The 14,754-nt window shown below is 28.9% G+C and overlaps 1 protein-coding gene across 1 annotated transcript; it reads left to right on the forward strand.

Annotated features, from left to right (window-relative positions):
• Positions 1–8,387: 8,387 nt before the first annotated feature.
• On the forward strand, positions 8,388–10,002 carry LOC125863134 (zinc finger CCCH domain-containing protein 20). The gene is given in 2 exon segments (XM_049543284.1): positions 8,388–8,474; positions 8,477–10,002. Coding segments are annotated over 2 exon segments (1,218 nt in total). The 3' UTR covers positions 9,608–10,002.
• Positions 10,003–14,754: the final 4,752 nt, after the last annotated feature.

Genomic DNA, 14,754 nt, shown 5'->3' on the forward strand with positions numbered 1-14,754 from the left:
AAAAAAAAAACAATTAGTCTAACATTATACAAATCAATTAGAAATATGTTAAATAATATTAACTGTTCATCTCAAAGACAATACAAATTTCATCCATAAAAATCATTATAATAACAACAAAATTATACACACTCGTCATTATTTTTTCATACAAATATCATTCAGTCAGTACATTACAAAACAAATTTCATACAAAACATAATATTTCACATTTAATATTCACTTAATACACATTTCATACAACAATCATCATTCATACCAAATTTATACATTTTCATACTCATTTAATACACATTTCATACAAAACGATTATTCATTCAAACTATATACATTTCTCGTCTCAAATAATTAATTACTGTCACCCAACTTTATACAGAAATAACAAAACTAATATAAACTCAACAATTTCACATTTAATACCAATTTAAAACACTTGTAATACACTTCGTCAAGAATTCCAATTTTTTTTTACATATTTCTTAACTTATATGTAAAACATTTTTTACATATTTGTAATAAATTTTCATAAATTCGTCAACATTATAATTAAATTATTTTAACAGAATAATTAGCACACTTTCATACAAATTTCATTTAATTTATTCTATCAAATTTATTCATAAAATCACATTACATTTATAATTTCACAAAACAATAACCGTATACAAAATAAACAAATAAACAAAAAAAACACTAAATTTTTTACATTTCACAACAGTAAACATAATATAATATCAACAGTTAACAAAACATGACTCCACCTTCAATTAATCGACAATTTGATCATTTTTGTTTCATTTCGCTATCATTCTAAAACAAACGTTAAACAATAATAAATACTAACCCGAAGGATCCAATCTTTCACCATGTTTGATTAAAACTGATACGTAGTTGTCCAGCACAACAAAATCAAGAATTTTCAAAGATGAAAAAAACTTCAATTACTCGAATGTGGGATTTTTTTTGGTTAAAAATTGAAGAGAGAAACGTTGAATTTTTTTGTTGCAAATTGAAGAGAGAGAAACGTTGAAAAAGAAGAAGATAAAATCTGAATTTTTATTTGATTTTAACTGATTTGAGTGAATTAAGGATACTAAATAGTCTTAATTAGTTTAAATCCCTTAATTCGTGCTATTTATTAATTATCTACAAAAGAATGATATGATCTGATTCTTTAATTTATCTTAACTGATTTTGAGTGAATTAGGGATAAAAAATATTGTTAATTTGTTTGAATCCCTTATTTCATGCTAATCATTAATTATCTACAATAAATTCAAATTAAATTACAGGCCACACTTTCAGTTTTTTACTTTATTATCTATAATTCCGTTTTTTTTTTTTTTGTAAATTTTCGTTTTTATTTTTTTGAAAACTTTTTTCGAATTAATAAAAACATTTCTTTTATTTGTGAATTTGTTATAACCTGAAATTTTTAATGCTATAGCTTGAAAGTCTATATCTACTGCTATAGCCTGAAAATAGTACTATAATATATGTCATATATGAAATTTACACATTGTGAAAATGTCATAGTTTGCAAATGTTAAATTACATGTTATAATATTTTATCTATAAGGTTGGATAATATATAAATAAATATTAAATCTAGATTTAATGTTACTTGAAAAGGTAATTTCTTTTGATTCAGCTTGGATGATATACGAATAAATAATAAATCTAGATTTAGTGTTACTTGAAAAGATAATTTGTTTTGATTCAGTCGTATTATCTATTGCTGCTATTATTATATTCTCCTTTATTTTAGCATGACTTCTTGACTAGATGTGTTTTCTTTTCATGCTTGAATTTGATATATTTTACCAGAATTAAAATTTTATCAAAAATAGTCTCTCTACCATCATATCATAGGAGCAAAACTACGTACACATTATCCTTCTGCCATTTATGCTACTACACTAGATATGTTGTTGTTTAGAACAAAATTTAAATAATAACTTAAAAATAAATATTTGTGTAAATTAGCCAATGTTTGATGTGATGGTTGATTATGATTATTTAAGTTAATTGAATATGACATTCAAAGACAGCTATTTTACTTTTAGACAAAATTAGTGATATGTTGTTGAATAATTATATTTTTATATTATATAAAATTAATTCAACGGTTGATATTTCATGCAATATATCTTTAATGAATTTCTTGCTTGCTTCAATTATGTCACATCATATCATTGAATTTTATGTCCTTTCTATCAAACCAAAATAAGATATCACAAAAGCTAAATGACATACTGGTTGTGTTACAAAATGTTATCAAACACACCTTTAAGTATTTATGGACGTGATAAAATAACCCACAAGTCCATTCAAGAAGATACTATAAAATTGAAACAATACAAAAAAAATTGAGAAAAAAAACCAATTTATTTAAGTTTGAGTGGTATTGAATTCGTTCATTTACTAATTCAGTATTGAGTACATATATTTCATATATTTAAAATTAGATTAATTCAAGTCAAATGTGTCATTTAAATTACTCATGAAAAAATTATATAAACAACCTTCTCTAATCACTTTTTTGATGTATTTTTGAAAAATAGTAAGGAAATTTTAAATTTTACTATTGAAACTCCAAGAGTTTTCCTTGTGCGTGAATAATTGTTTGTGTGAATTATTATTATTTAGTCCATGTTGACTCATTCCGTCTCATCTTAAATAATTCTAAAATACAATTACTAATTCACTTTTTTTTTTTTTTTTATCAATTTCCCTTATTTTAATTCATTTAAAATTCAGTTAAATTCGATCATTTAACACGTCGAAACACTTAGGTACGTGAAATTCTAATTGAAAATTTCCTTAAACATTCTTCAATTGCTTGTTGTTATCATCATCAATAAAACACCATCATAATTAGAGCCGTCAAAATGGGTTTAGTCCATGGGGCCGGCCCAACCCAACCCATTATTGGGGTAGGGTTGGGATAGGATTTTTCAATCCCTTTTAAAACTAGGGCTTATAAGCCCGGCCCATATAAACCATTGGCCCTTGAGGCTTGATTGGGGTCGGGTTGAGGTCAGCCCATGGGACAAAACTTTTTATTAGGGCAACTTAAAATAATCCAACTAGTATATAATCTAATTACTTAAATACACGCTATGTTGTAATATTATGAATCTTACTAGATTTTGGTACGTCCAGATACATATATCTCGAAATATATGGACTCAAAATTAGGTTAATATGTTCTAGATACACTCTATGTCTCTGTCAAAGTAGATTCACATGTATTTAGGATGCATAGACAAAATCTCGCACCCTCGCCTCCCTCTAATCTTGCTTATCACTTACTTATCTCGCTCGCGTATCTGGTATGTGAAATACATGCTAATTACACTAGGCTTTTTACTAGTGTTATTAAAATAACACCATTGTTTGTCATATTTGATTTGAAAATCTTTTTCATTTTCTTGATGTTATAGAATCATAAGTTTGAAAAGAAAAAACAAGAAGGGCTAGCCCGCCCCAATCATCGGCCCTTCAAGGGTTGGATTGGGTTGAGTATATTCAGGCTCTTCCGAATGAAGGGCCAGCCCACCCCAACCCTTCAAATTCCTCGGCACGTGAGGCTTGGGCCGACCCTTTTTTACGGCTCTCATCATAATCATTCAACTAAAGTGGCCTCAAATTTTACCAAAGAAGGTAATGGATATTTCACTTTCATTTTACCAAAACTCCATCCATCTTTTAGAAATTATAAGGGGATTATTCAATATTGTACAAAATAATAATAATAAGTAACTATAATTAACAAAAAATTAACAAGAATCTACAAAAAAAATGGTCAATAAGAAATTAACAAATTACTGACTCTTTCAAAAGTTATTTAGGCTAAAGAGCAGATTATAATAAGACCAATTTAATTCTTATTAAATTTTAATTTCTTTGTTTGTTGTTTTATAATTTTTAACACCTAACGAAACTATTTTTTCTTTATTATAATTACATATAGCATATTAAATAAAAATATGTCATTTTAAAATTATCTCAACAAAAATTTTCGTAATTCAATTTAAATCTATTCATTTTTTTATGGGTGGAAAAGCATTAATAAATGAACAAATTAAAAGTGAGTTCAAAATTAAACAAATCATATTTTTATGATCTAATTTTACCGTTCAGAGTTAGGTATTTATTAAATTGTTATTACTAGTAAGTTATATGAGAATATACACGTGTAAGCATATAGTACAAATTCAAAAAAAAAAGTGGTAGGACAAAATTAGATTTTATTATTGTCCCCTACTATAGTGGCATTGCCTTAAACATAACTCGTGGCGGGGTATCACGTGATTAATCTCCCCACTTATTTTTATTTTTTTTGACTTTGACTATTTCCTAACCACTTTTTTCGAAAGGTTGTTGGATAGTGCGAGAGACTGTGACGAAATCAGAATTTTTATTTTTCTTTGATTTGGAGGGTGGTGCGATGGGGCAAGAGTTGTGGTAGAATCAAAATTCTTACTTTTTCGATTTTGGCAATTTCCCAACTACTTGATTTCTAGAGGGTGGTGGCCGGTGGGGGTATGAGGCGAAAGCTGTGACGGAGCTAGAATTGAAATCTTAAAATTAGATAACATAATCACTGACGATAAAAGTAGAAAATTAGAGCCAAAATTGAATGAGATAACATAATCAATCACGATAAAGTAAAAATTTCAAGCCAAAATTGGATATTCGACCAGTGAGAGTTTTTACAACTCCTTAACTGTTGTGCTAACTCTTTATGTTGTGCCAAGAGATGTTAATATTAATATATATAGATAATTTATCAAATTTTGACCTATCTATACCCCTCAAACAAGAATAACTCCGTTGTTGAGCAGGAAAATATAAAGTATTGAAACGTATAATTTTATTTGTCCACTTTAAATTAGCGAGTTTTGTTATTATATATTAATCAAAAAATAATTATGTAAACCCAAATATTTAAATTTTAATTAAGCGCATCTCCATTTAAAAGTCATATAATGTCTGTGTAAAATTTATTGGCAAGTTATTGAATTTTATGTACGGAGAATTTATTGTTCACTTTATTAGTGTGGGCTAGAAATTATTTCCAACAGGATTTGAACACTTGTAAAACCTTGTGCCAAGTGTTAAAATAATCAATAGTTATTATTATAATAGTAACAAACATCTCTCAAAGGGGTTGTATTTGGTCAACAAAAAAAAACGATTTTTAATAAAAGAATCAGAATTTGAATTTGAGCATCGAAATAAAAATAAAATTCTCGTAAAGATCTATTCTTCAAATAATTTATACAATAAATGAATGACCTATTGATCACTCAAACTTAGATGAATTAGATAAATCATGCATTTATTAACTAATTTTATCGCCTTTTATTTATGATATAATAATTAAAATACGCATAAATTAATCTGAACACCATCATTATAAATGAAACAGATGCAAGTAGGTGAAGATTTAGTTTTGGATACTCCCCAAAGTAAAAAAAAAAAGCTATATGGGAAATCATGTGCTTCTTGAATGCTCACAAATAAATTCATCTCTACGTGTCCAACCTTATCTATCCAATTTATTCCCCTTTACTTCATATCAAATTATCTTGTTTTATTACTCCCTCCGTCCCTTTTTAGTTGTCCACTTTAGAAATGGCACACAGATTAAGGCAACAATGATTAGCACAGTGAAGTTACAATTTTACCCTTATGACAACTTTTCACTTCAAAATTACAACCACTTATTTGAATTCAAGTGAAATAAATTGGAGGGAAACAACATACACTTTTACAATTTTCAAGAAGTGTAAATAAGGGTATAATAGGAAAAAATTTGTTGTCCTTTCTTGATTTGTCAAAATGGACAACTAAATAGGGACAACTAAAAAAGGAAATATGGACAAGTAAATAAGGACGGAGGGAGTATTATTTATTAGCATAGACAAATAATTTAAGATTTTAGGGGAGATATTTATATCTTCTAGCTTAGTATTTTTATTAATAATATATGGCTCTTGGTTGGCAAAAATGGTGACAAATGGTTTCATTGAATTGAAGTACTTTGCTTAGTGGTGTTAGGTAACACCAATATTCTATCCATGAGGAGGTTCAGATGATTCGAGTCGAAGTCATAATCGAACATAATACTTATTTAATGAGCTTTAAGAAATAAAATCTAATTTTATTATTATTATTATTAACATAGCATAGACAAATAATTGAGATTTTAAGGAGGTATTTATATGTTCTAGCTCAATAATATATGGCTCTAGGTTGGCAAAAATGTAGACAAAAGGTTTACTCTAAGTGCTTTGTTTTTTAAGTACCATTTAGGTTCCATTTTTATAACCCTATACGACTATAGCATATATTGTAAAGAAAAAAGAAGTAAAAAAGACTATAGCCTATAATCTACTTCACTTCATTGATTTTTGTTTAATTGCAAGTCTTTTTTTTTCTTTTTTTTTTGTTTTAAAATTTATAAGTGTTTTTTTTAGATGAGAGATTATCATAAATAACTGATCTACTTATAAGATATTGAGATTTGTGTATTTTCTTATATATAATTCATTTATATAATTACATTAATTATATTATTATTGTTGTTTTAGAATTTTATCATTAACAAGGTGAAATTGTGGGCATGAATTTACCAATAAACCCCTCAAAAATTTCACTTGGGAGGGACAAAAATGTCCAATAATTTCAACACAAATTGTCAAAATTGGTCACACAATTCCCGGCCCATTAATTACTCTCCCTTTCCATTTAAATCCTTCGAAAACAATTTTATTTTTTTATTTTTGTGAGATAATAATAAAATCTATGCACCGTTTATTTTCTATACCTCATCAAATGATGTTTCACTAGGTATGTTGTTAAAAAATAACCTCTTTACCTCTATAAAATAATAATAAAATTTGCACATACTCCATCTATTTTACCATTATCTCAAAAATTCACTTGAAAGACCCAAAAAAAAGTACAATATTTTCAATACAAAATGTCAGATTTGGTCACACAATTCCCGGCCCATTTATTACTCTTCTCTTTTCATAATCATTCGGAAACAATCTTTCTATCTTTATCAATAATAAAAAAATAAACATACAACCTTATAAGATTTCACTAGATATATTATTCAAAACCAACCTCTCTATCTTCTTAAAATAATAATAAAATCTACGTATAATTTATTATTCTCAAATTCCATCTAATGAAATTAGATATGTCATTATTATTATTATCTTTCCATTTAAAACCCCTCAAGTCTGCAAAAAGCCTTACCGCCGCCTAGGGAACTCTAGAGTCGTCAAATGTAAATTCTTATTTTCTAAAGTCACCTTTGGTCATCCTTAATTACATCACCAACCAATCATATCAATCCACACAAGTATACAATATTCTTATCCACAACACGTGTCCTTTTTAATAGAAAGCAAATTTCATCCTCTTTGCCCCCACCTAGATTTGGTAATACTCTATTCCGATTTAAATGTTTTACTCTTCTTTTTTTAGTGAAGAAAGACAAATATATCTCTTAACTATTTTAAATGATATGCAGATATCCTTCATCATACTTTTAAGACGCTTCTGTCGTTCAAAAGCTAGAGCATATATGTCATTTACTTTAACGAAAGACTAAATAGGAACACGTGACATAATCTTATCCGTCGATCTGATATTTAATAAATATCGAGTCGATGAATATGATTACGATACGTGTATGTCCGTTAATATAAAGAGTATATATACTCCAATTTTTTAACAATAGGGATATTAATGTCACAAAAATATGACGAAGAATATCTGAATATCATTAACAATAGTTCGGAGGTATATATTCCTTTTTCCGTACTTTTTAACATAAATTTTTAAGTTGCAATATTTATGTGATAGATTAAAGATTATTATATAAAATACAAAAGTTTCTTCTGTCCTTTTTTTCTTTTAATTTTATGATCAATCAAATTATGAATTTTTTTAAAAAAAAATCAAATTATGATTTTTAAATTAAAACGATGAAAAATACTTATTTTAAAGCTTAAAACTGAATTTAAAATATTGATTTAAGATTTAAATTTTATAGATCATTATCGATATATATTTTTACAATCAAATCTAATGAAGTAGTTTTATTTTAAATCATTGTTCAATTAATTTATAATGTTAATATTGAATTTTAAATTTAATTTTAATATATATTTGATATTTAATGAATTCAATAATATGCATGTAAACTTCTAGCTCCGCCCCACCGCTTTAATTCGACTTTCTATTTCCATAATTTACTTGGCGTGTAATTTTAGCAACTCCCATTATTTTAACCGCAGTGGAACGTCGAAATGTCTAGCTCACAGTTTATATAACTTAACCATAGTTAGTAATTCTTAACCATGGTTAAACTCCACTTTATCACCCCTTTATATACAAACCATCATCACCGCCTGAACTTCAAATCGCCACCACCTTTTCAACTAGCAAAATGATCGGAGAAAGAAGCCGCCGTATTCCGACGATCGATGTTCCACCGTGGCCGTACTCCGATGATCAGACGGTGAACATGCAGTTCATGTTAAGCCCTAGTACAAATTCCATTTCTACCCCTAATAATTACAATTACAGTAACTTTGTTGTTGAAGATGATTATTCTCTGTTTCTACAAAATGATGCGGAAGATATCGATGAATTTGAGTTGGAAAATCGTGAGATTGAACTTCCGGTTGATGTTTACGCTTGTGATAATTTCAGGATGTATGAGTTTAAAGTAAAGAGATGTGGACGTGGAAGGTCACACGATTGGACGGAATGTCCGTATGTTCATCCCGGTGAGAAGGCTCGCCGGAGAGATCCACGGAAGTTTCACTATTCCGGTACTGCATGCCCGGAATTTCGTAAAGGGAATTGTAACAGAGGTGATGGGTGTGAGTACGCACACGGCGTATTTGAGTGTTGGTTACACCCAGGTCGCTATCGTACGCAGCCTTGTAAAGATGGTGGTAACTGTAAAAGAAGGGTTTGTTTCTTCGCTCACTCGCCTGAGCAACTCAGAGTATTGGCTCCGGGTTCGGGTTCGGGTTCGGGTTCAGATTCGCCTCGACGGTATGTTAAAGCTTTGCATTTTGTTTCATCGCCTGAATCGAGTTCGCCGCCGACGGAGTCACCACCGATGTCTCCGATGACGGCGAACTCGTTTACCTCACTGAGTCGATCACTCGGATCGAACTCGGTGAGTGAAGTAATGGCTTCACTGCGTCAGCTACAGTTAAACAGGTTGAACTCCATGCCTTCATCATGGAATGTACAGATGGGTTCACCTGTACTCGGGTCACCTAGACGACCCGTTATCCGACCCGGTTTTTGTAGCTTACCTGCAACTCCATCTGGAGATCCGACCCGACCCAGAAACCGTTGTTTCGATCTATGGGAAAATGGGGAATGTCAAGAAGAACCTGTTATGGAGAGAGTTGAATCAGGAAGGGATTTAAGGGTGAAGATGTTTGAGAGGCTAAGCAAGGAGAATCCACTTGACGATCCGGTAAACCCGAACCCGAATTTCAATTCGGGTCCGGGTCCAAATCCGGATGTCGGGTGGATTTCGGATTTGATCCAGTAAATGGTGGTTCTTTTTTGTGTTTTCCTCATTTTGGAAGCTAAAATTGAAGGATATTATGTATGTTATTATTATATATAATATAGTAAGAATTTAATAGTGGTAATAGATATGGGGAATTATGTTTGGTTGTAAAGGGGAAAGTGAAAATTTAGGAAGTTTTTTTTTTGAAGGAATTGTAGGGAGCTATTATTATTATTAAAAAAAAAGAACACCCCAATCTTTAGAACGATTTTTTTTTATAAATGTTTAGCCAAAAATGGCAAAGTAAAGATGGGGTGTTGTGTTTGTTTTGATATTTGAAGAATGGCAAATTGTAATCCTTTTAATGTATGTATATGTACATTTATATATTATTTTGTAATTTGTAATTTGTAATGTTATTTTTATTATTGTTATTGTTGATTGTTTTTTAAGTTTCATATTTGTTAAGCTAGAGTAATTCTCTTTATGTCAATTGTTTATCTAACTAGATTGTTCATATTTTGAGTCGAGGGTTTATCAGAAAATAATTATTTTATTTTTGAGGTAGAGGTTAGGTCTGTGTACTCTCAATTCGCTATGAATTTTATTTTATGGAACGATAATGGGTTAACTAAGGTGCAAGTGCGAGGATCTATCGAAAATGATCGTTCTACCTTAAATATAATTAGGTTTGAATGTGTTTTTATCTTTTTTTTTTTTAGATTTTGTTTTGTAGAACTACGATAAGTTTTTTTGAGTAGTATTAGCCAAGAGAATACGTGACATATTTTTGGTATGCATTTGCATAATTTAATCATAGTTAAGAGCATACTTTTTCATTAATATATAATTTAATTATGATTAATTTTGGCATGTACTTATTTAAACATTAAGGAGTAATAAATAAATAAATATTTTGGAAAAGACAATAGTACGTACTCTTTGTCATGTTCGATTTTTAGAGGCTGCAGATGTTGTACGTATTCACAAGTATGATGCCAAGTGTAAGTCATTCCCCAAATACAAAGACTATCTAATCAATCGTTTCGTTTGGTGGGTGAGATAAAAATAATAAATTTGAGATAAGTATAAAATAAAATGATAGATTTATCAAATCTCGTATAAAAATGAGTTAGCTAATTTTATAAAATATTTCAATCGATAAAATTTTCTTATCTATCTTTATCTCACCGATCAAACGATCCGTCACAATTGTGGGGACATAATGGAATTGCCAAATGTATGGAATTTTCTTCTGGTACGACTTTGTTTAGTTTGCTAAGGGTGTTTCGACAGAAAAGGCAAAAAAGTAGAAGCAACAATAGGCCATTATTGGTGTCATAGATACTGTAGTTTCATTTGATCCAAGAAAACTTTATAATGTATTTCATGTGTTCGATATTAATTGTATGAGATTTCTTTTTATTTTATAAAGAATAATTCGGAATAGATAAAGGAGGGCGGGGGATTATGCAACGGGCTAAAAAAGTATTTTCCTGATAAGAGATAGATAAACGATGGAAGATCTAGCATGTGTCTGTCTTTGATTTGCGATTCAAAATAGAAAATTCGTGTTTAATTTTTATGAGATAGAGATAAATAGAAATATTATAAAATAAATATCTATGGTGTGAAATTTGTGATTACCACAATCACTTTCATTATCACAATCAATTATTGGTAAAGAGCGATAATCATTTACAACAATCACAAATCATACAATTTCATTAAGGTCGATAATTTATAAAGTCCTCCTAATCAAACTCAAAAAAACAAATTTCTCATCAATTTTGAGTTTAAGAATACACTTGGATACAAGTTTCTTTCTAAGAGGTGAAATAGAATAATTCGATCTGATCAAACATGATACTCTAGTAGAACATTTGTATGACCCATTATTGTACTATCTTTTGAAAGTATGATGACAAGTGTATGTTGCTCCAATAAGTGAGATGATAGGACAATTTTTGGGACACAATGGCATTGCCATATTTTGGGGCTTTTCTTCTGATGCTGTTTTGCTGTTTTTCTAAGTATGTTTTGACATAATATGCAAAGAGAAACAAGCAACAAAGGCTATAGTTGGTGTCAGAGTTACTGTAGTCTCAGATGGTCCTTGATAGCTTGTGTCACTGCTTAGGATGCGTGTATTTATNGATACAAGTTTCTTTCTAAGAGGTGAAATAGAATAATTCGATCTGATCAAACATGATACTCTAGTAGAACATTTGTATGACCCATTATTGTACTATCTTTTGAAAGTATGATGACAAGTGTATGTTGCTCCAATAAGTGAGATGATAGGACAATTTTTGGGACACAATGGCATTGCCATATTTTGGGGCTTCTCTTCTGATGCCGTTTTGCTGTTTTTCTAAAGTATGTTTTGACATAATATGCAAAGAGTAACAAGCAACAAAGGCTATAATTGGTGTCAGAGTTACTGTAGTCACAGATGGTCCTTGATAGCTTGTGTCACTGCTTAGGATGCGTGTGTTTATTTATTTATTTTAATATAATTTAGGGGTTGTTTCGTTAGGAACAAGTTATTCTATGAGTAGTTATCTTGAGACAACTTATCTCATTATATATATGGGATAACTTATCTCATCGGCTATTACTATGGTATAAATGGTGAGATAAATTATTCTAAACATGGCAACCAAACGAGACAATAAAATTGTTCCAGGACTAATTTTTTATCCCAAGACTATTTATTTTTATTCCTCCCACCAAATAATGTGCTTACTTGTGCGCATCCAAAGTAGGAGAGCATGAATGTCAGTTGAAACCAAATTAACGTGTCTTTTAGCTTGACCGTAAACTATGACTCTGACAGTATTGCAAACGTTTTTATTTCTTCTTTGAGATTTATGAGGACTTAGATCTTGAATCTTCATTCTTCCTTTTCTATATAGATTTTTTTTTCTTTACATAATTTGTCAATCATCAAAATACCTTATAATCTTAAATTTAGATACAAAGATGATGGTAATTTGTTCCAATTTTGTTATTTTTGTTCTAGTTTATTTTGATTTGACTGTAATTAGGAGTCGCCATTATCATTAGTTATGAGTATCATTAATATAATTCATTGGCCACCACCATTCACTATCATCAAAAATGACCATCATGTGATTACTATCGGTAACCATCACAAATAGCTAGTACCCATAATCACTATCAATACTATCACCATAAACTATTTGCTATACCTACTAGCAGAGAAAATGACATAAATAGTCTCTTAACCATAGGAGTAGGTCTAAAATGGTCCTTTAACTATACACTTAACGAATATAGTCCTTTAACTATTCAAAAAATTTTCAGCTTTGGTTCCTTAACTATACACTTACCGGTTTTAGTCTCTTAACTATAAAGTTACTAATTTTAATCCTTTAAGTATTCAAAAACTTATTAGGTTTGGTCTTTGTTCATTTTTAATATAAATTGCTTAGGTTTATATTAATGAAATTCATGCCTCGAGAAATTAAATCCTTTAGCAATTTTTTCTGTTGTTTCTCTCTCTCCGCTGCTTTTTCTTCAAATTAACCTTATGTGAAGAACCTTAACGATTCAAAATAAAATTCACGAGGAAAGAAAGTATAAGTCATAATATTATTCAACAGAGTATAAAATGAAGCATATTTATTGCTACTAATGGCTTGAATATGCAAAACTTTATTATAAAAAGAAAAAAATTATTTCCCGTTAAATCCAACGTTTGTACTCCAACGACTTCATTGAACGAAATTGGTTTAATTTTTCAGGAATTGAAATTTATAAAATGGTAGATTTGCAATTTTTTTATTTTTTTTAAATAGATGAATTTTATTATTCTATCCATTTTATTTTATGTAAAGAATTTGAGTAAATTAAATAAAATCCGCACTAATTAGAATATTCAAGTGCGGCTTCAAGTCATTAACAATAATTATATGCTTAATTTTATCCTCCATTGAATAAAATCAGGACGTATATCTTCTTTCCTCATTAATTTTATTTTGAATCGTTGATGTTATTGTTCTTTTCATAAGAGTAGTTTGAAGAAAAAAGGGCAGAGTTAGAGAAATAACTTCAAAAATGGGTTAAAGATATAATTTCACAAATATTTTCGTTATTATAAACCTAAACTATTTGTATTAAAGAAATGGACAAAGACCAAACCTGATAAGTTTTTGAATACTTAAAGAATTAAAATCGATAACTTTATAGTTAAGGAATTAAAACCGGTAAGTGTATAACTAAGGGACAAAAGCTAATAAATTTTTGAATAGTTAAAAAACTATATCCGTTAAATATATAGTTAAAAAACTATTTTAGACCTACTCCTATAGTTAAGAGACTATTTATGTCATTTTCTCCTTACTAATATTGACACTCGCTACCACCAGTTAACACCTACAGTCATTATCACCCGTTACTTATTATATTACTGTTATAAATTTTTCTTTTATAATTAAGTTGTGCATTAAAATTAAAATTAAAATATTTAAATTTAAAAATTCATTTGAATATAAAGATATTGTAACAAATTGTGGACCCAACACAATCCAAGAGATAAGGTATTTCTGTTGTGTGATTTTCCAACACACTATTAAATACTATATCAAGTCTTTATCATATGCCTAATCCTTTTGGACTTAAACTTGCATCATTATTTAAATTAAATGATCCCTTTGAAATCCGATGTAAGAATAAAATTATGGAGTAATTAATTGTTTACTTTGATTTAATTTATTAAGCAACTTTTTTTTAATCTACAAAGTTACATCACTAATAAATATTTTGACATGGGTAGCTGATCAATATGATGTTGACAACCATGAATTTGACCAATATATTTTTTTAATTATATGTGTTGGGAATTTATCTTCTAAATTATGACATAAATTATTTGAGGATTAACTTATATAAGTTTATATGAGCTGCATGAATATATATGTACATATGAAATATGAGAGCTTGACTGGTTTTTGAATTGGAAAAGATAAAAAAAGTTTGATTGATTCATTCTAACCTGACTATATATCGTAATTGTATAAGAATTGATCACTAAAAAAAACTGAAATTAATTACAATTTTTATTATTTAGCTATTAAATTTATTCGTCAAAAAATTGTCACAAAACATTTCTAGGCACAAGGAAAATGTTAGTACTACTATTTATTATTCTTATGTGTATA

This window comes from Solanum stenotomum, chromosome 4, assembly GCF_019186545.1.
Source record: "Solanum stenotomum isolate F172 chromosome 4, ASM1918654v1, whole genome shotgun sequence".
Classification (NCBI taxonomy): Eukaryota; Viridiplantae; Streptophyta; class Magnoliopsida; order Solanales; family Solanaceae; genus Solanum; species Solanum stenotomum.